The sequence below is a fragment of the Oryctolagus cuniculus genome, chromosome 8 (assembly GCF_051225735.1).
Source record: "Oryctolagus cuniculus isolate XC-2025 breed Fujian yellow rabbit chromosome 8, ASM5122573v1, whole genome shotgun sequence".
Taxonomy (NCBI): domain Eukaryota; kingdom Metazoa; phylum Chordata; class Mammalia; order Lagomorpha; family Leporidae; genus Oryctolagus; species Oryctolagus cuniculus.
The window spans coordinates 71942186-71968468 of record NC_142874.1 but is presented as its reverse complement, the minus strand read 5'-3'; the positions used below and the strand labels follow the sequence as shown (position 1 = coordinate 71968468).

Here is a 26283-nt window from a genome sequence, read left to right as displayed (position 1 = left end):
TGCAGCATTGCACTGCTTTGACTAAAGCTCATTTCCTTCACAGATTTATAAAGAGTAGATAATAGTCCCAAAAGCATGTGCAATGGCAGGGAAAAAAATGTTATTGTGCAATAAATATTTTGTCTTAGGAATTTTGGAGATGGTATATTCTAACAGGAATTTTGGAGAGGGTATATTCCTCCATTTCAGAAGTATGCTTTTTCAGGGGATGATTTCACGATGACAGAATAGGGAGGGAGCTTATACCGCTGTAGTCTAGGTGAAGATAGTTAAAAAAAAATAGTGGAGAGAGTGCAATCTCAGGGAAGACTTAGAAAATTGCACACAAATTAGAAGGACACTGTGGATCTATGTGGGGGGTGTGGACAGGCACAACTCAGGAACCCAGCTGTTGAGAGCCTCAGCACCAGCTTTGGAGAGTGAGGTGAGACCAGTCTACAGCAGCCCAACCCACTGGTGATAAAGCTGTGGGAAGAGCCTGGCTTGAGTCTGGCTTGCAGCCCAGTGGGGGACAGTGTACCTGACATCCTAGAGGAAAAAAAAGAAGAGTTCTCTCTCCTTGACCACCTGGCACTGGTGTCCTGTAACTAGCTGAGAAAGGGCAGGTACCATTTTGGACATACCCAACAGCTGTGCCAGCTTGTGTCTGCATGCCAGCAATCAGGTGAGAGGAGATGCCTGAGTCTGGCTGGGAGAATTGACAGGGGCTGGGCGCTCATAACTTTGGGAGCCTGTGTGCTGGGAAGGACTGTGAAAACCCTGTGGCTGAATGGGAGGGTGCAGGTTGTGGCTGGGTCTCTGAAGAGTCACTGTGGGCAGCTCCACATGCTCAGGGCTCTCTGATTGCCTGGTGAGGTTCAATTTTGTGGGATCTGTCCTCACACTGAGGATTACATGGATCCATTATGTGATTTCTGTAGCAGTGCTGATGAATATTATACCCGCTGGGGCTAGCTCCCAGGCATTGGTCTCCTTGGAGGAGAGGAAGTGAGCATGAGAATATGCCACAGAGGGCATCAAACCCTCCACTCTGATAAAAAAAAAAGAGATTTACCACACCCAACTTGAGTGCCACCTTGGATACTCCTCTCACCCTGGAGAACTGAGCAGACACCTGGGCCACATCAGCACATAGCTCTAGGTACTCAGTGAAAGAGCAGACACTCCACTAAGCTATGGAGGCATAAGGAAGACAACATGATGCCACCAAAGGAACACAACAACACTTCAGTACTAGGATGTGAAGATGAAGAGATTGAAGAAATGTCAGAAACAGATTTCCAAAATTTGATCATAAGATTACTTAGAAGTAATCAGAAGTAAATCCATAAATTAACAAAATCCATACATGACATGAATAAAAATTTTTCATGTGAAACAAACATTTTGAAGAGAAATAAAAATGAAATATTGGAAATAAAGAATAAAGTAAGATGCAGTGGAAACCTTTACCAGTGGATTCAATGGAGCAGAAGAAAGAATTCCAAGTTAGAAGACAAATCTCTGGAAATTTTATAGTCAGACGAAAAAGAAAAAGAAATTAGAAAACTGAAAAAAAGTGTTAGAGATTTATGAGATACTATCAAATGACCCAACATATGGGTCTTAGGACTTCCTGTAGGTGTGGAAAGAGAGAATGGATTAGAAGGCGTTTTTAGTGAAATAATTAAAGAAAACTTCCCTATGTTGGAGGAAAAAAAGGGACATCCAAGTACAGGAAGCACATAGAATTCCTAATAGACATGACTGATCAGAAAAGCTTTTCCCTAACACATTGTAATCAAACTCTCCCCGGTAAAACCTAAAAGATTCTAAAATGCCAGATTACTTTCAGAGGATCTCCAGTTAGACTCACAGCTGACTTGTCATCAGAAACCCTACAGGCTAGCCGAGAATGGCAAGATAATCCCAAATCTGAAGAGAAAAATTCTGTCAACCTAGAATACTATACACTGCAGAGTTCTCATTTGTGAATGAAGGTGAAATAAAGACCTTCCATAACAAAGAGAAATTAAAAGAATTTGTCACCGCTCATCCAGCCTTACAAAAGATGCTTAAGGATATGTTACACACAGAAACACAGAAACATGGCCATCAATATGAAAGAAGGTGAGGGCAGAAAATTCCAGTAAAAGTACAAAGGAATTTCAAACTAAACAATAGGAGTATTTATGGAAAAACGTCTGGGCCAGGTCCTTAGTAAACAACAGTCAACTTGAATGTAAATGTCCTCAACTCTCCAGTTAAAAGATACTGACTGGGGCCAGTGCCACGGCTCAATAGGCTAATCCTCCGCCTAACGGCACCAGCACACCAGGTTCTAGTCCTGATCGGGGCAACGGATTCTGTCCCGGTTGCCCCCTTTCCAGGCCAGCTCTCTGCTGTGGCCCGGGAGGGCAGTGGAGGATGGCCCAAGTGCTTGGGCCCTGCACCCGCATGGGAGACCAGGAGAAGCACCTGGCTCCTGGCTTTCGGATCTGCGTGATGCGCTGGCCGCAGTGTGGCGGCTATTGGAGGGTGAACCAATGGCAAAAGGAAGACCTTTCTCTCTGTCTCTCTCTCTCACTGTCCACTCTGCCTGTCAAAAAAATAAAAAAATAAAAAAAAAAAGATACTAACTGGTTGAATGGATTTAAAAACAAGACCCATCTGTTTGCTGCCTACTCTGCCTAATCTCACCAACAAAGATATACACAGACTGAAAGTGAAAGGGTGGAAAAAGATATTCATGCTAACTGAAACCAAAAAAAAAAAAAAAAAAAAAGCACTGGTGTACTGGTGTTGCCATCCTAATATCAGACAAAATATACTTCAACACGGCCGGCGCCGTGGCTCACTAGGCTAATCCTCCGCCTAGCGGTGCCGGCACACCGGGTTCTAGTCCCAGTCGGGGCGCCGGATTCTGTCCCGGTGGCCCCTCTTCCAGGCCAGCCCTCTGCTGTGGCCAGGGAGTGCAGTGGAGGATGGCCCAGGTGCTTGGGCCCTGCACCCCATGGGAGACCAGGAAAAGCACCTGGCTCCTGGCTCCTGCCATCGGATCAGCGTGGTGCGCCGGCCGCAGCGCGCCGGCCGCGGCGGCCATTGGAGGGTGAACCAACGGCAAAAGGAAGACCTTTCTCTCTGTCTCTCTCTCTCACTGTCCACTCTGCCTGTCAAAAACAAAAACAAAACAAAACAAAATATATACTTTAACAAAAAAATGTTAAAAGATACAAAGAAGGGCACCATGTAAGAGTTAAGGGATCATCTGATCTGGAAGATATAACTATTGTAAATGTATATTCACCTAATATTATTCACAGGGAATCTGGCTATTTAAAAGAAATGTTAATGGATGGAAAGGTAGACATAGACTCCAATAAAATAATTATGGGGGACTTCAATACCGTACTTTCATCAATGGATAAGTCAACCAGACAGAAAATCAGCAAGGAGACAACAGAGTTAATTGATACTATAGACCAAATGGACCTAACAGATACCTACAGAACATTTTGTGCTACAGTTGCAGATTATTCTTCTCACCAATGCACGGAACTGGTTCTAGGATAGACCGCATGCTAGGCCATAAAGCATGTCTCAGCAAATTAAAAAAACTGGAATCATTCCATGTATCTTCTCTGATCAAAATGGAATGAAGCTGGAAATCAACAACTCAAGAATCTCTAGAACATATGCAAGCACATGGAGACTGAAAAGCATGGTCCTGAATGAACAGTGGGTCATAGAAGAAATCAAAAAAGAAATCAAAAGATTCCGGGAATGAATGAAGACAATAATACAACACATCTAAACTTACGGGATACAGCAAAAGCAATGTTAAGAGGAAAGTTTATAGCAACTGGTACCTGCATCAAGAAATTGGAAAAATGTCAAATAAATGAGCTGTCAGTGCATCTCAAGGACCTAGAAAAACAACAGCAAAACAAACCCAAAATTAGGAGAAAAATAATTAAAATTAGAGAAGAAATGAGCAAAATTTAAACCAAAAGATTAGTGAAACAAAGAGCTGTTTTTTTAAATTGTTTTTAGATTTATTTATTCCTTTGAAAGGCAGAGTTATAGAGAGAGGCAGAGGCTGAGAAGGGGAGAGAAGTCTTCTATCCGCTGGTTCACTCCCCAAATGGTCTCAATGGCCAGAGCTAGACCAATCCAAATTGAGAAGCTAGGAGCTTCTTCTGGGTCTCCTACTGCTAGTGCAGTGACCCAAGGACTTGGGCCATCTGGTACTGCTTTTCCAGGCCACAGCAGAGAGCTGGATCAGAAATGGAGCAGCTGGGACTTGAACTAGCGCTCATATGGGTTGCCAGCACTGCAGGCAGTATCTTTATCTGCTATGCACCAGAGCTGGTTTTTTGGGAAAAAAAAAAAATCAGCAAAATTAATACACCATTGGTGCAACTAACCTAAAAAATAAATAAATAAATAAAAAGAGGCAGAAGATCCAAATAAATAAAATCAGAGCTGAAAAAGGATGTTAACAACAGATACCACAGTAATAAAAAGAATCATCAGAAATTACAACAGTTATATGCCAGCAAATCGGGTACCTAGAAGAACTGGATAGATTCTTGGACATATACAAAGCTACCTAAATTGAGCCATGAAGACACAGAAAACCTAAACAGATCAATCACCAAGGTGAAACTGAATCGGTAATAAAGATCCCCTCTGCAAAGAAAAACCCAGGATCTGATGGCTTCACTGCTGAATTCTACCAGATATTAAAAAAGAACTAACTACAATTCTTTTCAAGCTATTCAAAACAATTGAAAGGGAGAGAATTCTCCCGAACTCCTAAGAAGCCAGCAGAACCTTAATTTCTAAATCTAAAAAAGATACAGAGGAGAACTACAGACCAGTTTCCCTGATGAACACAGATGTAAAACTTCTCACCAGAATGCTAGCCAATCGAATCCAACAACAATCAGAAAGATCATTCACCTAGACCAAGTGGGATTTATCCCTGGTATGCAAGAATGGTTCAATATTCACAAATGAATCACTGTGGTACATCACGTTAACAAACTGGAAAAACAAAAACCATATGATTATCTCAATAGATGCAAAGAAAGCATTGTTAAGATATAACACCCTTTTATGATGAAAACTAAGCACATTGGGTAGAAGGAATATTCCTCAACACAGTCAAGGCAACTTATGACAAACTTATGACCAGTATCTTATTGAATGGAGAAAAGTTGGAAGTATTCCCACTGGGATTGGAATCAGACAAGGATTCACACTTTCACTATTCATTATAGTCCTGGAAGTTTTAGCCAGAGCCATTAGGCAAGAAAAAGAAATCAAAGGGATGCAAATTGGCAAGGAGGAAGTCAAGCTATTCCTATTTGTAGATGACATGGTTTGAGTCTATGTATAGGGGATCCAAAAGGCTGCCCTAAGTGGCTATTACAACTCATTAAAAAGTTTGGTAAAGTGGCAAGATATAAATTCAACACACAAAAATCAATAACCTGAAGCCAGCACTACGGAGTAGCGGGTAAAGCCACCGCCTTCAGTGCTGGCATCCCATATGGGCACTGGTTTAAGTCCCAGCTGCTCCACTTCAGATCCAGCTCTCTGCTATGGCCTGGGAAAGCAGTAGAAGATGGCCCAGGTCCTTGAGCCCCTGCACCCATTTGGGAGACCCAGAAGAACTCCTGGCTCCTGGCTCTGGATTGGCACAGCTCTGGCTGTTGTGGCCAATTGGGAAGTGAACCAGCAGATGGAGGACCTCTCTTTCTTTCCGCCTCTCCTCTCTCTGTGTAACTCTGACTTTCAAATAAATAAATAAATCTTTTAAAAAAATCTATGAGAAAGTGACTTGATCAGCCCTTGTCCTGACTGTTGATGTACAATTTAATACTTTATCCCTTTTAGTTTTTTTTTTTTTTTTTGTTCTAATACTATTGATTGAACTCTGTAATTAACACACAATTATTCTTAGGTATTTAAATTTTAACTGAAAAGTGATCCTTGTTAAATATAAGAGTGGGAATAAGAGAGGGAGGAGATGTACAATTTGGGACATGCTCAATCGGACTTGACCCAAATGGTGGAGTTAGAAATGTGCCAGGGGATTCCAATACAATCCCATCAAGGTGGCATGTACCAATGCTATCTCACTAGTCCCGGTGATCAATTTCTGTTCACAATTGATCACACTGATAGGTCTAAGAGTCAAAGTGATCACACAAACAAGACTAGTGTCTGCTAATACTAACTGATAGAATCAAAAAGGGAGAGAACCATTCAACATGGGAAGCGTGATACACAGCAGACTCATAGAATGGCAGATGTCCTAAACAGCACTCTGGCCTCAGAATCAGCCCTTAAGGCATTTGGATCTGGCTGAAGAGCCCATGAGAGTATTTTAGGCATGGAAAGCCAAGACACTTTGGGGAAAAAAAAAAAAAAAAGAGCTCTGTGAGTGAGATCCCAGTGGAAAGAACGGGGCCATCAAAGAAGGAGGTACCTTTTTCTGAAGGGAGGAGAGAACTTCCACTTCGGCTATGACCCTGTCTGAATAAGATCAAAGTCGGCAAACTCAAAAGGCTTCCATAGCCTTGGCAACTCATGACTAGAGCCTAGGGAGATTACTGACGCCATAAACAAGAGTGTCAAATTGTTAAGTCAACAACAGGAGTCACTGTGTACTTACTCCTCATGTAGGATCTCTGTCCTTAATGTGTTGTCCAATGTGAAGTAATGCTATAACTAGTACTGAAATAGTATTTTATACTTTGTGTTTCTGTGTGGGTGCAAATTGATGAAATTTTTACTTAATACATACTAAATCGATCTTCTGTATATAAAGAGAATTGAAAATGAATCTTGATGTGAATGGAATGGGAGAGGGAGCGGGAGATGGGAGGGGTGCGAGTGGAAGGGAAGTTATGGGGGGGAAGCCGTTGTAATCCATAAACTGTACTTTGGAAACTTATATTTACTAAATAAAAGTAAAAAAATCAATATACAGACAATACCAAGGCTGAGAAAGAACTTCTAAGGTGAATCCCATTCACAGTAATTACAAAAAAATTAAATACCTTGAAATTAATTTAACCAAGGTCATCAAATATCTCCACAATTAGAACTATAAAACATCAAAGAAAGAAATAAAAGAATACACAAAAAAATGGGAAAATTTTCCATGTTCAGGGATTGGAAGAATCAATATTATCAAAATGTCCATAATACCTACCAATAGCACCTAAAAGGTAATCTGTAGAAGTGAAATTTCACTGAGATGTTAGGACTTTGAACAGCCCTTGTCTCAACTGTTGAGAAACAGTTTTTTTTTCTTGCATACTATTTTTTGTAGTTTTTACCTAATATAGAGTTAATCTTATGTGTATAAAGTTAATTGAAAATAGATCTTGGTCAAAAATAAGATTGGCAATAGAAGAGGGAGGAGGAAGAAGGAGGAAACGGCAGATAGGTTGGGAAGAATCACTATATTCCTTAAGTTGTATATTAAATGCATGATGTTTGTATATCTTAAATAAAAGGTTTCTAGGGGAAAAATACATTTTCTATAGTAGACACCCAGTAAACATTTGCTTATCATCAACACTGAAAAAGAAGTATGCTTTTTCTGACAACCAGGAAGACATAGCAATTTCAAAAAAGAAAAACACCCCTAATTCTATAACACAGAGATAACTGTTGTTAGCAGGTTTTTTTTTTATTTTATAGTTGTTTCCTGTATGTCTTTCCTTTTTCTTGTTGTTCTGCCATCCTAACGATATTTGCTTGCTATTTTCTTACTTTGAGTTGAAAGTGGGTTATCTTGCTTTTTATTTTATGGCAAAAAAAAAAAAAAAAAATCTGTACCCCAAGCTTATTTATTGACAAAATAGAAAACAACTATAATTAGTGGTAAATTTTTTTTCTTGTTATAAACACATGCCAAGCCCAGGGAATGAATTCCTAATTAATATGTCAAGGAATTAGTTTCTTACAGATAATTCATGTGCCATTAGATGTCCTGCCTTTTTGTAAATTAAAACTTTAATGTTATATTGAAAGTTTTATTTCTTAAAAAACCTTTGTTTATTTGAAAGAGTGATGCAGAGACAGAGAAAGAGAAAATCATTCACATGCTGGTTTACTTCCCAAATGCTCTTTTAGGATTAAAAATTAGGTTTGTGGGGCTGGTGGTGTGGTGCAGTGGGTTAAATCCCTGGCCTGAAGTACCAGCATCCCATATGGGTGCCGGTTCTAGTACCGGCTGCTCCTATTCTGATCCAGCTCTCTGTTATGGCCTGGGATAGCAGTAGAAAATGGCCCAAGTCCTTACATCCCTGCATCCACCTGGGAGACCTGGAATAAGCTCCTGGCCCCTGGCTTCAGATTGGTGCACTTCTGGCTGTTGCGGCCATTTGGGGAGTGAACCAGCAGATGGAAGACCTCTCTTTCTTTCTGTAACTCTGTCTTTCAAATAAAAAGTAAATCTTTAAAAAAAATAGGTTTATATGTATTATCTTAGACATCATCATAAAATTTACAGTTGATATTATGTATGTATGTGTATGTGCTTATAGTAATGATAAGGATATGACAGCTCTAAACTCTTGCCCAATTCCTCGGAAATCTGTGACACTGTTTACTGGTAGATTATTTTGACTGTTCTTTCTGAGTTTCAATAGTAAGTTTCACAAGGGCAGTTCAAAAAGTTTGTGGAAAATGCCTTAAATGATAAATTAACTGTGGTGCAAAAAATGTGAAATACAGATACATGAGAGATATTCAAAAAGTTACTGAAAAATATGTAACATGAAGAAACAAAGCATGTATTTCAAGGTTTTGCTTGCACCAAAATGAGCTTATCTTTTAATTTCATTTTTCTGTGAACATTTTGAAATGCTCTCAGATATGTGTTTTGTCAGTTACATTTGCCATTTGCCCCTTTTGAATGACAATAGTACATGTTTATTACTAGTTTCTCTAAGTGACAGCATTTTAATTGCTGGTGATTTCATTTGTCATTATAAAATAATGAAATTTGAATGGTTTTTTAAACTAAAATGGGCAGATTCCCAGAATTTTATTTGTTTATTTAAATGAGATGTATGTAAGTACAAAAATGAAGAGTAGATGGCAATGGATTAAGTGTTTAATCCTTTTTTATTTTAGTTGAGTTGTATTCCTGGGCCTTGTCCAACTTCAGATGATTTGAAATATACTATGACTCGTTTAGCAGTAGATGGAGCTGATATTTATATTGTAGAGCATGGTTGTGCTACAAATATAAGGGTAAGCACTTGTCTTTTTCTTGGCCAGTATAAATATTTTTTCCTTTTTTCTAAATCAAACCTCTGTTTCTTGAAATATAACATATGTTTATAGTTTGTCATCTTATAGACTATCACACAATTTATGAAGATAACTTTCTAGTTTTTACTCCTCTGTGTTCTCTTCAAGTATTATTTTTATTAATGTTTATTTGAAAGGCACAGTGACAGAGTGAGAGAGAAAGAAAGATCTTATATCCACTAGTTCACTTCTCAAATAACTCCAGTAACATTGGCTGGGCCAAGCCAAAGCCAAGAGCCTGAAAATGCATTTGGATCTCCCATGTATATAGCAAGTAACCTAGTACTGGAGCCATCAGCTGCTGCTACCCAAGGTGTGCAGTAGCGGGAAGCTGGTTCAGAAGTAGAGGCAAGACTAGATCCAAGGTACTCTGATATGACATATGGGTGACCCTGGCAGCCCCTTTATCTGCTGTATGGCACATCCCTCTTCCAGTGTTATTTTTTAATGCATACTTTTACGATTATTTTTTATTCTAACTGAATTATAAAATATATAATTATATCGCCTTATAGTAGGTATATAAAATAATAAGTTGCTTTTATGTCATGGAGTAGACTGCTAGTAGTTTTTAAATATTTCAATTTTGAATATCTCTGGGTTTTATGTTTGTAATTCCCTTTTGTCTCTAAAAACAATTGTTGCTACCTTTGCTTTGAGTGGTTGTTTGCAGTCAAGCTTCACTAAGTTTTGTGATTTTATTACTTACTATGTATCAAGTTTCCTTTGAACTTACTCTCTTTTCCTCTCTCTCTATTTAAATATTGCATACCTTTTAATTCTGGTATTACATTGAACTTTTCTATTTCTGTCATTTCCCTTTTTTGTTGTTGTTCTGTTTCTTTTCCTTTTCCCTTCCTTTCTTTCTTCCACTTATTTTTCACTCATTTAAAATTATTACCTATTCTGTAGTTTAGGGTAAGCTGTTGAAATTGCAGTTGTGTCTCATTCTTTTCCTTCAACTTTAGATGGGTACAGTTCGAGTTGCAAACTGTAATCTCCATAATCAGACGGTTGGGGAAGGAATAAGTGCTGCAATTCAAGATTTTCAAGTGAGACAGTACATCGAGCAAGGAAATAACTGTAGAGTTGGACTGCAACCTGCAATACTACGGAGGGCCTATTGGCTTGAAGCTGGGTCAGCCAATTTAGGACTTATTACTGTTGATATCGCCTTAGCTGCTGATCATCATTCTAAACATGAGGCACAAAGACATTTCTTAGAAACTCATGATTCTAGAACTAAGAGGTAAGTAAAAATTTTAAGGAGGGCAGTTGTTGCAGATTCTAATAAAAATTACTTGATACTTATAGAGCAAATTCTGGCATTATAGGAGAATTAAAACACTTTAAAGACTATATATCTTGGACTGGCGCTGTGATGCAGCAGGTTAATGCCCTGGCCTGAAACGCCAGCATCCCATATGGGCAGTCCTGGCTGCTCTGCTTCCGATCCAGCTCTCTACTGTGGCCTGGGTAAGTGGTGGAGGATGGCCCAAGTCCTTGGGCCCCTGCACCCACGTGGGTGCTCCTGGCTTTGGATTGGCTCAGTTCTGGCCTTTGCGGCCATGTGGGTAGTGAACCAGCAGATGGAAGACCTCTCTCTCTCTCTCTTCTGTCTCTCTGCCTCTCCTCTGTCTGTGTAACTCTGACTTTCAAATAAATAAATCTTAAAAAAAAAGACTATATCTTTATCTCATCTCTGGTGATGGTGTAGTTGCTGGAAACAACTCTTTACCAATGTATTTCTAAGTCCATACTAACTATGTCAACAGTGAAATTAAGTTTAAATTAATGATTCTTCAGGTAACATTTTGTAAAGGGTTAATCTCACTCTCTCACCCCAGCCCTACACTTCTACTCCATTATTTCTGGAAACCACTTTACTAACACTTGTGTTGTATAAAACTCCTGTTGTAGGCTTTGGGAATCACCCAGAGGACTAAGAATATCTGGACTTATCTCTACTGTTTTTTTAAAGATTTATTTATTTATTTGAAAGGCAGAGTTACAGAGAGACAGGGAGGTCTTCCGTCTGCTGGTTCACTTCCCAAATGATTGCAGTGGTCTGAGCTGCACTGATCTGAAGCCAGGAGCCTAGAGCTTCTTCTTTGTCTCCCACATGGGTGCAGGGACCCAAGGACTTGGGTCATCTTCCACTGTTTTTGCAGGCCACAGCAGAGAGCTTGATCGGAAGTGGAGTAGCTGGGACTCAAACCGGCGCCCATATGGGATCCTGGCTTTACGAATATGCCGCAGTACCATCCCCTCCACTTTTTCTCCTCTCCTCTCCTCTCCTCTCCTCTCCTCTCCTCTCCTCTCCTCTCCTCTCCTCCCCTCCCCTCCCCTCCCCTCCCCTCCCCTCCCCTCCCCTCCCCTCCCCTCCCCTCTCCTCTCCTCTCCTCTCCTCTCCTCTCCTCTTTTCACAGGCAGAGTGGACAGTGAGAGAAAGAGACAGAAAGAAAGGTATTCCTTTTGCCGTTGGTTCACCCTCCAATGGCTGCCGTGGCTGGCGCGCTGCGGCCGGCGTACCACGCTGATCCGAAGGCAGGAGCCAGGTGCTTTTCCTGGTCTCCCATGGGGTGCAGGGCCTAAGCACCTGGGCCATCCTCCACTGCCTTCCCGGGCCACAGCAGAGAGCCGGCCTGGAAGAGGGGCAACTGGGACAGAATCCGGCGCCCCAACCGGGACTAGAACCTGGTGTGCCAGCGCCGCAGGCGGAGGATTAGCCTATTGAGCCGTGGCGCCGGCCTCCACTGGTTCTTAAGAAGCAAACTGATAAAAGCTTTACTTAATATATACTAAATCGATCTTCTGTATATGAAGATAATTCAAAATGAATCTTGATGTGAATGGAATGGGAGAGGGAGCAGGAGATGGGAGGGGTGCGAGTGGGAGGGAATTTATGGGGGGGGAGCCATTGTAATCCATAAACTGTACTTTGGAAATTTATATTTACTAAATAAAAAAAGAAAGAAAAAAAAGAAGTAATTATATCTTATCTACCTTTTGCCAAGGCTCTTTACTCAATCATTTTATTTTATATTTACTTATTTATGTATTGTTTTAAAGATGCATTTATTTTGTTGAAAGGCAGAGTTAACAAAGAGAGGGAGAAACTCAGAGAGAGAGAGATTTTGTATTGCTGGTTCACTCCACAAATGCAAATGACCAGTGCTGTGCTAAGCTGAAGATAGGAGCCAGGAGCTTCATCCAGGTCTCCTGTGTGGGTGACAGGAGCCTAAGTATTTGGGCCATCTTCTACTGCTTTCCCACGCACATGCACAAGAAGCTGGATTGGAAGTGGAGCAGCTGGGATTGGAATAATCCATGCTCATATAGGATGTCAGCGTCACAAGCGACAGTGTTACTCACTGTGCCACAGTTCTGGCCTCTGAATCATTTCCTTTTAAATTGATACTTTGACTTTTTCCATCTATAGCTTCCCTATTGCATAATTAATATATGCTTATTCTAAAAATATGGATGCTATTAAGAAACAAAGGAAAATAATGCTCACAACCCCCACCACACAGAATTTTGTCATATTTCTTTCCAGAATTTTTGGTATTTATTCAGACATTTAAAGTCATCCTATATTTACTTTGTTAACTTTTGCTTGTTTATGTTAAACTTATATCCTAAATGACTGTCCACATGATTGAAAATGTTATGAAGATCCTTTTAAATAAAGGATAATACATCATGCTTTTTTTAGTCATTGCCCTTGTATTTAATATGTAAATTGTAAATATGAGGTGGTTTTATTATTCAAAAAAAGAAATTAAAAATGTGTCTCCCAGTTTTCTATAAAAGAATACTTTTATATGTAAGACACTTTCATAGAACCTGAAGTTTGCATATGTTCTTAATGCTTTAATCCTATTAGTGAATGGAACTGGATATATTTTTTTCTCTAGTATGATACATTATTTTCATTTTATTGAGAATAATTTCTTATCCCATATTTATAATTTTTTGTTATGTTATTAAATTTACAATGTGAAATTGGCATTGAGGGGATAGTAATGAGTTACCTGTTAACCATATCTATACTCATAGTTTTGTCAATTTTTAGATTGTTTTAAAATTTTAGTTATCTAAGATTGTTTGCTGCTGTTTTAAAACGAGACTTAAATGTTTATTTTTTTACGCTTGCTTCTTTTTAACTCTTTAGCTTTTTATGTAAACTATATCTCTCCATTATTATTGGTCCTGTTTATTTCCATCTCATTTGTTGTGCTAAGACTAGGGAAAACGATTAAAAAGACCTCCCCCAGTAGAAATAATCCTGCGTGTTTGTATTTACTTTGTCTTTTAAAAATACTAACTATTAAATTAAATTATCTGCCCCATATTTTTTCTTTAATAATGAGTTTGTTTATTTTTTTATTTTGTTTTATTTTGGATTCTGTTCAGGTTGTGGTTTTTGTGGCCAGATGATACCCTGAAGAATAAGAGATGTAGAAACAAGTGCGGTTGTCTTGGTGGCTGTAGATTCTTTGGTGGCACAGTAATTGGCCTAGACTTCTTCAGACTTGAAGAATTGACACCTTCCAGTAGCTCTGCATTTTCAAGCACAAGCGCTGAGTCCGATATGTATTACGGACAGTCTCTGCTACAGCCTGGAGAATGGATTATTACTAAAGAGATTCCTAAAATTATAGATGGTAATAAGATATGTTATGTTGTTGCTTGTGCTGATTTTTTATTGTCTTTGTTCATATGCCATTCTGAGAGAAGTTCACTATTACTTTAACTCAATTTTAGAGTAGTCTTATGGATAGGGTTTAGTATAGTCTACCTTTGTTTTGCAGGTGACTTAACAAAAATCAGATACAGCTAGTGATTTTTTTCAGCTACAAATGGCCAAAGTAGGTGTACTTTTCAGACCCCCTCTTTTTGACATAAATGGCTTTTCTTTAAAGCTTATTCTAATTATTTCCTTATAATTATTTTCCTAAAATCCATCTTTCAGTGATATACTTGTACGTAGCTATGCTTTAAGGTAACAGTTGTTTTGCAGCTTATTTTTCTAGGAAAACTTATCAGTATTAATAATTATACTGTTGACCTTATTAATAACTAGTTTTGCAAAATATTTGCCTTATAATTTAACATGTCAATAAGAAAAGTCTGGCTTTTCCTTAGAGTCTTTAGGATAGCTTTACAAAAACGCTTCTTTGGTGTGAGCAATAAATGGTGGCTTGAAGTGTTTTAGATTGAGTTTTATCTATTGTGCTCTCTCCCAAAGACTTAAGAAATGGATTTCCCTTTGAATGTCCTAGTTGTGCTTTCCTGCAGTTCAGTGCAATACTGTATTTACTGCTTAAGTTGCTGTGATGTAAAGATGTGAAATGTAGGAAAGTCTTGATATTTCACTAATATTTAGCCTTTCCCCCTTGATCTGTTCAAAAACATTAATTTTGTTGGTGCAAATAAAGAAAGGAAAGGAATCATTTTAGCTGTGAGTTTATTAGATTGATTTCCTTATGTAGAAACTCCTAGGGGAAAGTACTAGGTTACAATACTAACTTCATGTTTAAATGATTTGTTGCTGAGTATACATTGGCTTGTGCATGTTATTTTGTGATCATTTTATTATTTTATAAAAATAAATACTGAAACTTTTTGATATTTAAAGGATAAGACAGATGCTAATGGATAAGTTATTACTTTTTTACATTTGAATAATTTTAATTTTTAATGGTTTACAGTAGTATTTTCTTAGCTAATCCTTAAGCTTGACTATCATCATCCTTGTTTTACAATAAAGAAGCTGAAGATTATCATTGTGAGTTGCATAAATTCATACAGTTGAACTGAAATTAGAATTTAGAATCGAGACCATTGAAATGACTTTGATGTTGTTTCTACCATGCTACAACAGGCACTAGTTATGAAGACTGCTGGATTTTCTAATCTGCAGATCAAAACTCAGCCATCATAAACTCAAGGAAGAAATCCTCCAGGAAACTTATACATAGTATGAAACAAAACAAAATAAGAACAGTTCTTATAACGCATACTAGAGAGTCTGTAGACCTCCTGGAGATTCTGTCATTGCTAAATTACCTTGTTTGTTGCTCAGGGAAGATTGTAATTAGCCCTTGCATACATATCTCAGTTTCTGATTATTGAGTCTTTCATGCACAAAATAAGGATGCACAGTTTCTAGATAGAATCAAAAGGGGCATATGGGTAGAATTAAGGATCTACTTGGAATGTAGAACACTGGGCTCCAATTAGAAATCAATCAAAACCATTTTTCTTTTGACTTTTGTTTTATATTTGTAGTTCTAGAAGTAAATAGTATTACTTAAAAGTCCCACCTAGAATTGTGTTCAGGTGGGCCATGTTTGATCTTATTATTACATTTCTTTTTCTTGGGTAAGATGGAGGAGAGAAGTTGAGTGAGAGTTATTTTTTTGACCTAGACAGCTGTAGACCTCTCCATTTATTCCTTGTGTCACCTCCATTCCCTATTTATGTAACACATACCAGGCTCTTTATGAAACCCTGAGAGTGTTGCTTCACTCTGGCTGTCATTGTTTATTTACTCACAGAATCATTATTGAGTGATTTCTGTGTTTGAGGCATTGTTCTAGGTGTTGGAATTACATCAATGAATTAAAAATACAATCTCTGTTTTCACTGAACTTTCAGAACAAATGGGAGTAAAATGTTTAAAATAAGTAAATCTAAGTAAAAGATATAAGGTATTCTTGGTACTGTTCTTGAAAGTTTTCTGTAAACCTGAAAATTTTTAAATTATTATAAAGGAAGAAAAAGTTCACTGTTAGGACTGTGGATCCACACTTTATGTAGCTATCTTTCTATAATGTTTAACATATTACCAGCGATATTAGATACTTGAACATTTTTCAAGTGACTATAGTTAGAAGCAGGGAATTGTCTTCTATTTTATAAATTGCTTTGAGTTTTTTATGTTCAGCTAATCCACTGTTTTGTTTAGGTAACATGAATGGCGTGAAGCGGAAAGAATGGGAAAACAAGTCAGTGGGAATAGAAGCAGAGAGAAAAACTCAGCATCTTAGTCTTCAAGTACCACTACGATCTCACAGTTCATCCTCTTCCTCCGAAGAGAATAGTAGTTCTAGTGCTGCTCAGCCCTTATTGGCTGGTGAAAAGGAAAGTCCTTCTTCTGCTGCTGATGACCATTTGGTTCAAAAAGAGTTCTTGCATGGCACCAAGAGAGATGATGGCCCAGTAAGGTCAGTATTCAAGTTGATTTAGAAACCTGATGATAATAGGATTATAGTTGCTTAAAATAGTGGCAAGAAAAAACTTTTTCCTCCTTATTCCCTCAATTTAGGAAGTTTTTTTTTTCTCATAGCTGAACATATCTTGAAATGTATTATAAAGGTAATTGATTCTAGTTAATAGAAAAATACAGAAATGTATAAAGAAAGTAAATACTCTCCTATCACACAGAGTAAACCATTATTAACATTCAGATATTATCCTTCCAATTCAGTGGAATAGTCTTGATAGCTGTTCATTTTTATTATGATCTCTAGCCAACATATTTCAAATGTAAAAGTGCAGCGAAAACCTTTCTCCCTACAAGTCTAGCCACCTTCTTTGTATTTCTACTTGGGTGTTTTATGGAGGCCTCAAATTTAAGATGTAACAGATTACCTCGTTCTTGTCATTCTCACCTGGTTCTACTTCAATCAGTGGCACTAACACAAGTTACCAAAGTCAGAAAAATTGGGGGTTTCATGACGACTTCTTTTTTTTTTTTTTTTTTTTTTTTTTTTGACAGGCAGAGTGGACAGTGAGAGAGACAGAGAGAAAGGTCTTCCTTTTCTGTTGATTTACCCCCCAGTGGCTGCTGCGGCCGGCACGCTGCAGCTGGCACACCGTGCTGATCCGAAGCCAGGAGCCAGGTGCTTCTCCTGGTCTCCCGTGCGGGTGCAGGGCTCAAGGACTTGGGCCATCCTCCGCTGCACTCCTGGGCCACCGCAGAGAGCTGGACTGGAAGAGGAGCAACCGGGACAGAATCTGGTGCCCCGACCAGAACTAGAACCTGGTGTGCCAGCGCCGCAGGCAGAGGATTAGCCTATTGAGCCGCGGTGCTGGCCTTTCATGACTTCTTCCTGTCCTTCAATCCTTCTCTCTCAGTCAATACGTTTTGCTGAAGCTTTTAAAAGAACCTTGTAGGTGCATTGGTGTCCATGCATTATGGATAAAATGTTGTTCTCCACGTTTCTCCAATTTTTGCTGTGTTTTAAGCAGCCTCAAAAATTTTAGAACTATAAGAGGGGTGCTGGCGCCGCGGCTCACTAGGCTAATCCTCTGCCTTGCGGCACCTGCACACCGGGTTCTAGTCCCGGTTGGGACGCCGGATTCTGTCCCGGTTGCCCCTCTTTCAGGCCAGCCCTCTGCTGTGGCCAGGGAGTGCAGTGGGGGATGGCCCAAGTGCTTGGGCCCTGCACCCCATGGGAGACCAGGAGAAGCACCTGGCTCCTGCTTTCGGATCAGCGTGGTGCGCTGGCAGGAGCGTGCCAGCCGTGGCAGCCATTGGAGGGTGAACCAACAAAAAAAGGAAGACCTTTCTCTCTCTCTCTCTGTCTCTCACTGTCCAAAAAAAAAAAAAAAAAAAAATACAAACTATAAGGGTATGAACACATATTGTGCTATTTTGATACTTTGAACGAATGTTATATTAAAAATTTTGGGCCCAGTGCTGTGGCTAGTGGGCTAAGCATCCATCTGTGGTGCTGGCATTCCATATGGGCACTGGTTTGAGTCTTGGCTGCACCTCCTCTGATCCAGCTCTCTGCTATGGTCTGGGAAAGCAGTAGAAGATGGTCCAAGTGCTTTGGCCCCTTCACCCACGTGGGAGACCCAGAGGAAGCTCCTGGCTCCTGGCTTCAGATCAGCTCAGCTGTGGTCATTGTTGCCATTTAGGGAGTGAACTAGCATATGGAAGACTTCTCTCTCTGACTCCCTGTCTCTGTCTGTATCTCTGCCTCTCAAATAACAAATTTTTTTTAAAATTTTCTTTTATTTGTAAGATAAATTATTAAAATTACTGAAATATTTTTATGCTCAGAGTTAATTCTGTTATGTACTGAAAATGGTAATAGTTTTTCTTTCTGTTTTAGTGTTCCTACAGAAATTTCAGGAAATAGCCCTGTGTCTCCTAATACTCAAGATAAGTCAGTTGGACAATCTCCTCTTAGATCTCCCCTGAAACGACAAGCCTCTGTGTGTTCCACCCGACTTGGAAGTACTAAGAGTCTTACAGCTGCTTTTTATGGGGACAAGCAGCCTGTTACAGTTGGAGTCCAGTTTAGTAGTGATGTCTCCCGAAGTGATGAGAATGTGCTTGACTCACCAAAGCAGCGGAGAAGTTTTGGTTCATTTCCATACACACCTTCAGCAGACTCAAATTCATTTCATCAATATCGATCCATGGATTCCAGCATGTCAATGGCTGATAGTGAAGCCTACTTTTCTGCAGCTGAGGAATTTGAGCCCATTAGCAGTGATGAAGGCCCTGGGACTTATCCAGGTAGAAAAAAGAAAAAAAAGCAAACCCAGCAGATTGACTACAGTAGGGGTTCCATATATCACAGTGTAGAAGGACCACTCACTGGCCATGGAGAAAGCATTCCTGATCCCCGAACTTTGCCATTCAAAACTCATCCTTCCCAAGCTTCCTTTGTTTCTGCATTAGGTGGAGAAGAAGATGTTGTAGAACATCTGTATGTTGTAGAAGGTGAGAAAACAGTAGAGAGTGAACAGATTACTTCTCAACAACCTGTGATGAATTGTTATCAGACTTACCTTACTCAGTTCCAGGTAATTAATTGGTCAGTTAAGCACCCAACCAACAAAAGAACCTCTAAGTCCTCATTGCATCGACCCCTTGATCTGGATACACCAACTAGTGAAGAAAGTTCGTCATCATTTGAACAGCTTTCTGTTCCAACTTTTAAGGTATAAATCAAGTTATTAGATTCCACTGATATGTTTATTTAGAAAAATAGACTTTTTAGACATTTAAAAAATTACTGTTGCTCAGGCAGACTTTTTGAAGCCATAGCTTCAAATTTTGACATTTAAGTTCAGGGTTATTAAGTGTTATCAATTTAAGCAAATAAAGGAGTGGTAAGATTTGATTGTTGTCTCGTTGACTTAATCAGTTGGCACATAGTCTGTCTACATTTCATTCTAAGATTAGGATCAAGTTTTTGTGAATTCATCTTTTTTTTTTTTAAAGATTTATTTATTTATTTGAAAGTCAGAGTTACTCAGAGAAAGAAGGAGAGGCAGAAAGAGAGAGGTCTCCCATCGACTGGTTCACTCCCCAGTTGGCTGCAGCAGCCAGAGCTGTGTCAATCTGAAGCCAGGAGCCAGGAGCTTTTTCTGGGTCTCCCTTGTGGGTGTAAGGGCCCAAGTGCTTGGGCCGTCTTCTGCTTTCCCAGGCACAGCAGAGAGCTGGATTGGAAGTGGAACAGTAGGACTCGAACTGACGCCCATATGGGATGCCAGCACTGCAGGTGGCAGGCAGCTTTACCTGCTGCGCCACAGCGCCAGCCCCTCATCTTGTCTTTAAAATAAAATTTTAAATCTATTTTTAATCAAATTTTTTTCTAATCAATAAATGCTTCCAGGCAAATCTGGTTCCACTCCCTTGACATTTGAATTCTTATAATTTAGTAGGAATGTAGTTATTGCCAATGTCTATAATGAATTCTGCAAATGGCCTTTCTTTAGGAGAACTGAAAACACCTCAAAATAAATTTTGCGATAATAGCCAACATGAAAACTCTATTAAAAAGATAAATTGTAAGAAAAACTTTTTATATTGAAGAGTAAAATTAAGTGTATACACTCTTATAGAACTGATTAATAATTATTTAGTAATTTTATGTAGTATATAGAACCCATACATAAATACACTTATTTGAAGTGTCTTAATGTTAATCTCTTTAATCATTCATAATTTAGATATTTACTATATACTGCTCTGTGCCAGGCATTTGATAAAAAGCGGTGAAGGAAACAAACTTGGAGCTTAAAACCTATAAGAAAGAGATAGGCGGCCGGCGCCGCGGCTCACTAGGCTAATCCTCCGCCTAGCGGCGCCGGCACACCGGGTTCTAGTCCCGGTCGGGGCGCCGGATTCTGTCCCGGTTGCCCCTCTTCCAGGCCAGCCCTCTGCTGTGGCCAGGGAGTGCAGTGGAGGATGGCCCAGGTGCTTGGGCCCTGCACCCCATGGGAGACCAGGAAAAGCACCTGGCTCCTGGCTCCTGCCATCGGATCAGCGCGGTGCGCCGGCCGCAGTGCGCCGGCCGCGGCGGCCATTGGAGGGTGAACCAACGGCAAAAGGAAGACCTTTCTCTCTGTCTCTCTCTCTCACTGTCCACTCTGCCTGTCAAAAAAAAAAAAAAAAAAAAAAAAAAAGAGAGAGACAGGCAATAAATAGATAAGTATATGGTTGCAAGTTGAGAAGAGAATTAGGAAGATAATCTAAAGATGTTGGGGTAGAGAATAGCAGAGGAGGGACCTGGCTATTGTATTGTTTTGGGACTTCTGAGGAGGTAATATTTAAACTAAAACCTGAAGGATGGGGAGGAACTGGGGATGGGAGGTTCTCAAGATGCTGCATTCCAGGCAAAGAACATAGTGTTCCTGCAACCCTGAAGTGGGAAAGAGGCCAATGAGCTTAAGAAATATTGGAGAGACTTGTTGATGATGAGGCTAGAGACCTCAGTAAAGGTCAGATCATTCATGGCTTCAGGAGTTCAGAGTTTAATTTCTGTGGGGAACTGTTGGGAAATTAAAGGAAAAGTGATATAAGCTCATGTACTTTTGCCTCTTAAGTGGGGTGGAATTATCATTAAGCAATGAAGGAAATGAGGTGATGACTTAGGAGGCTGTTGCTGTATATATCAGAGATGATGGGCTTGGATTAAAAATTGTTAGTAGTTACTGGAGATAGATGTGTGATAAATGGAGTTGAATATTTTTGCAGAGATAAACTGTGAGTAATAGGTATTAAAAGAAGAAGAAACATTAGAGACAGTTGCAAAGTTTTGGTTTTAAGGTTTTCCCTGTTTCTTATCTTGCCCAAGATAAATTACCCATGCTGAGGTTAGAAAATCTTCTTTTTATTCCATGTTGAAATACATAGGTATGTGAATTTTCTGCTATAAAACCAGATGGTAATCGTTATGCACAATAGTACCTGAGAGGATAAAGCTATTTTGGTATTAAGTAATTTCTAGTTCAGTTAGGCAAATTACTCTAGTTTCTGGAGAGAGTAGGTCAAGGAATTCATATCTTTTTATGCAACTTCAAAAGTAGAACATAGGAAGTAAGAAAACCTTAGAACCTAAATAACTGAGTAGCATTTATAAGGATTCAGTTTAGGTTGTCATGTTTATCATTTTATCCTTTGTTATCCTAGATTCTTCTTCAATGTAATGTTTCTTTGGGTTTCTGTGCTACTTTATAGTTGATTGTATTAGGAAAAGATTAAAGTTTTCTTGGGAAGAGCTAATTTTGAAAAGGAACTCTGGAAGAAAGGCATCTGAAATACTTGGTTTTAGATTTTAGTTGTATTCTTTTACTCTTGTTCCTTAACCCTCACTAAACTGCTGAAATTGCCAATTGAATAGCTTCTGTGATTTTTTTCAATTTGCCTGTTATATATTTGACTTGAATAGTGAAATTCTGATTATAAGATAATTTGCAATATTGGTTGATATCATAAATTGGAGAAATACTTAAAATTAAAATTCTAAATTGAAATATTTTATGTTATCCTAGGTTATCAAACAAGGGCTCACAGCTAATTCTTTGCTGGACAGAGGCATGCAATTTTCAGGACCAACCTCAAAGTAAGTAAAAATCATACACTATTTTTTTTTAAGATTTATTTATTTGAAAGGCAGAGTTACAGAGAGGTAAAGGTAGAGGCAGAGAGAGAGAAAGTCTTCCATTTGCTAGTTCGTTCCCCAGATGGCCACAACGGCCAGAGCTGTGCTGATCCAGATGCAGGTGCAGGAGCCCAAGCACTTCGGCCATCTTCCACTACTTTCTCAGGTCATAGCATGGAGCTGGATCGGAAGTGGAGCAGCTGGGTCTTGAACTGGTGCCCATATGGGATGCTGGCACTGAAGGCGGTGGCCTTACCCAATATTCCACAGTGTCGGCCCCAAAACCAGACACTTTTAAAGTTTGAAAATCAGCCATTCTTGATTATGAGATAGGCAGAGTTTATTCTTGGCAATAGTCATTCTTTAGTATAGACTGAGTATAGACTTTTAAGAATAAATTGCCCAGGGGAGGAAGCCATTGTAATCCATGAGCTGTACTTTGGAAATTTATATTCATTAAATAAAAGCTAAAAAATAAAAATAAAATAAAAAAAAATAAATTGCCCAACATAATATAGCTCTTTGATATGGCTTTAGCTACATATATATGCAGTCAGAGTATTTTTACTAAGCATACTTTGCAAATTATAACTTGAAATGTCTAAGTATGGTACTAATAAAGCCAGTTTTGTGTTTTTCATATGTTGGAACAAGTCATTGAGTAAATGTATCAAAATTTTTTTCTTTAGTTGATGTATCAGCCATCTTTGATCAGTTTATATTTTGATGGCTCATTTGGCCATTGAAAAATATTTCGGACAAAAAATATCAATTCCAATTCCATGACATTTTTAGTTGAAAGAAATATAGTTTAAATATGCACTCATGTTAAGGCAGCACTAATTTTTCTTTCTGTTTATGATCTTTTCAATATATGCTTTGCTTGCTAAATTGTATAGTACCCCATATACCCCTTTGGAAAAGAAAGTTGTTGACAACACTGATGATGAAACATTAACGGAAGAGTGGACCCTGGATCAACCAGTCTCCCAGACCAGAACGACAGCCATAGTTGAAGTAAAAGGAACCGTTGATATTGTTCTGACTCCCCTGGTGGCTGAAGCTTTAGACAGGTATTAATTTTGTCTAAAAATATAGTTGTTACTTTATAAAATGGTACATATGGTATGACATTTCTTACAGGAGATTGTTGATGATATCTATTTTGATTGACTAAAAATGAAGGTACATTTAAAGAGGCCTATGTTTCAGTATCCTTTTTTAATTTTCATCCTAACTAATAATATTGCAATAATATAATAATTTTGAGATAGAATTGACATTCTATTTTTGGCTTTGGCATAATGAGCATAAAATGATTATATACTCAGGAATTAACTATTTTGTTTCATTTTCTTTTTTTTTTTTTTTTTTTTTTGAAGATTTATTTTATTTACTTGAGAGGCAGAGTTACAGAGAGAGGGAGAAAGAGGTCTTCCATCTTCTGGTTCACTCCCCAAATGGCCACAATGGCCAGAGCAGTGCCGATCTGAAGGCAGGAGCCAGGAATTTCTTCTGGGTCTCCCACTTGGGTGAAAGGGCCCAAGATCTTGGGTCATCTTCCACTGTTTTCCAAGGTACATTAGCAGAGAGCTGGATCAGAAGTTAAGCTCCCAGGACTAGAACCAGTATCTATATCAGGTGCCAGCACCTTAGGCAGAGGCTTAACCTACTATGCCATGGTGCCAGGCCCCTGGGCCCCTTTATGTTCTTATTTTATTCTCACTGTTGTCTACTTAATGAAGGGAGAATGGGGAAATAGATACTAACTTGAATATAAGCCACAGTGGAACACAATGGAATGCAAAGTTATGTGGAAAACAGAGTGCTGAAGGAGTTGGGAAGATAGGAGGTTCACTGGGAAGCGATTTTCATGAGAGTCTTCATTTTGCTTCAAAGGTATATAATTTTCTGATATATTGTTAAGATTCCCATGAGATGTCTCACAAGTGAAAAACATAGGAAATCATATTCAGGAGATTGTAAAAGAAAAGAGCGTTGCCTAATCCCTGGAATGCTTTTTCTTGGAGTGAGGGTGTTAATGGTATGGATAAAAATGTCAGAAATATTTCCCTTGTATAATGTCTAAAAATGTGATATAGGGGCAAGCCTTGTGGCACAGCAGGTAAAGCCATTGCCTCCAATGTTCGCATTCCATATGGGTGCCTATTTGCACCTCAACTGTTCCAGATCCCTGCTAATATCCTGGGAAAAGCAGTGGAAGATGGCCCAAGTACTTGGGCCCCTGCCACCCAAGTGGGAGTCCTGGAAGAAGTTCCTGGCTCCTGGCTCCTGGTTCCTGGCTTTGGCCTGGCCCAGTCATGGCTACTGCAGCCATCTGGGGAACGAACCTGTGGATTGGAGATTCTCTCTGTCTCTTTCACCCTCTTTCTCTGTAACTCTGCCTTTCATATAAATAAATAAATCTTTTAAAAAATGTGGTTTAGGCATTCTCAATTTGAAGAATTGTAAATATTGACTTGATGCTAAGTTTCACTGTTTAGATAAACTAGGTCATAGAATTAAGTGACACTTAGATTTTTCCTTTACTCTTTTTTTTCTTCCCTCAGGTATATTGAAGCAATGGTTCACTGTGCTAGTACACGACATCCAGCTGCAATTGTGGATGATCTTCATGCCAAAGTCCTCAGGGAAGCAGTCCAAAATAGCAAGACCACCTTCTCAGAAAATGTAAGAATTTTTTTAATTCAGTGTAATAGCAAACTGTGAAAAACTTGAATGTATCAAAATTTTATTAGTAAGTAAGTTAGAATACATGGACATGTTCAAAAAGCCTTTCTAGGTCATTGGTGCCATTAAAGATAGCATATATACTCTAACATGAATGAAATAGCAGTAAAAATATTTGTTTTGTAATTGTAGTTTTTTTTTTCTTTTTAATTCAAAAGTAACTTAGTGTCACCCATTTTCTAATTAGCATGGGCATAATTGAGTGACCATGACTTAATTTCTAAGAAATTGAAGCAGCTCATTTTTAAAAAAACTTTCTTCTATATTTAGACGACTTGTATCTTAATGTTATTTTTGAGGTTATTCTTGTTCACATCAGTAATTCAAATCACTACCTATTGTATGGTATTCTGCTTATGTTGCAGTTCTAGTCATTAAGCTAGTTGCTTAAGCCATATGCTGGTGTTTGGCGATTTTTCCATTTGACTTTCAAAACTATCTGGAACATATTTGGACTAAGGACCAGAAGAGAGGTAAAAGGGAGGCTGATTTTTTTTTTTTTTTTTTTTTTTGACAGGCAGAGTGGACAGTGAGAGAGAGAGACAGAGAGAAAGGTCTTCCTTTGCCGTTGGTTCACCCTCTAATGGCCGCCGCGGCCAGCGCGCTGCAGCCAGCGCACCGCATTGATCCGATGGCAGGAGCCAGGAGCCAGGTGCTTTTCCTGGTCTCCCATGGGGTGCAGGGCCCAAGCACCTGGGCCATCCTCCACTGCACTCCCTGGCCACAGCAGAGGGCTGGCCTGGAAGAGGGGCAACCGGGACAGAATCCGGTGCCCCGACCGGGACTAGAACCCGGTGTGCCGGCGCTGCTAGGCGGAGGATTAGCCTAGTGAGCCACGGCGCCGGCCGATTTTTTTGTTTTTTAAGATCATTTATTTGTGTGAAAGACATAGTTACAAGAGAGAGAGCTATATAGAGAAATCTTCTATCTGTTGATTCGCTTCCAAATGGCCACAACAGCCGGGACAGGGCCAGGCTGAAGCCAGGAGCTTGGAACTCTATCTGGGTCTCTTATGTGAGTTGGCAGGGGCCCAAGCAGTTGGGCCATCCTCTGCTGCTTTTCCAGGCACATTAGTAGGTTAGCAGGGAGCTGGATAGAGAGTGGAACACTTGGGGTTCAAACTGGCACTCACAGAGGATGTCAGTGTTGCAGGCAACAGCTTAACCTGTTGCACCACAGCACTGTTCCAGAAGCTGATGCTTTTTAGTGAACCAGTTTGTCATTATATATTGACCTTTCATGTGATAGATAATTAAGGTAGAAGAAAACAGAAAAAAAAGTTTTTTGTTTA

The 26283-nt window shown here is 39.2% G+C and overlaps 1 protein-coding gene across 18 annotated transcripts in view; it reads left to right on the top strand.

Moving 5' to 3' along the window:
* The window catches only part of BLTP1 (bridge-like lipid transfer protein family member 1), a 244321-nt gene that overhangs the window by 101872 nt on the left and 116166 nt on the right, over positions 1–26283 (top strand). For 17 of the 18 annotated variants that reach the window (XM_070047638.2, XM_070047636.2, XM_008267930.5 and 14 more), the window contains 8 exons: positions 9142–9261; positions 10290–10570; positions 13741–13991; positions 16298–16556; positions 18456–19293; positions 22132–22202; positions 23141–23314; positions 24812–24932. In XM_070047638.2, the coding sequence (XP_069903739.2) occupies positions 9142–9261; positions 10290–10570; positions 13741–13991; positions 16298–16556; positions 18456–19293; positions 22132–22202; positions 23141–23314; positions 24812–24932 (2115 nt within the window). Of the gene's footprint in view, positions 1–9141; positions 9262–10289; positions 10571–13740; positions 13992–16297; positions 16557–18455; positions 19294–22131; positions 22203–23140; positions 23315–24811; positions 24933–26283 lie in introns of those variants that run through there. The other variant, XM_089302560.1, reaches the window with a different exon arrangement.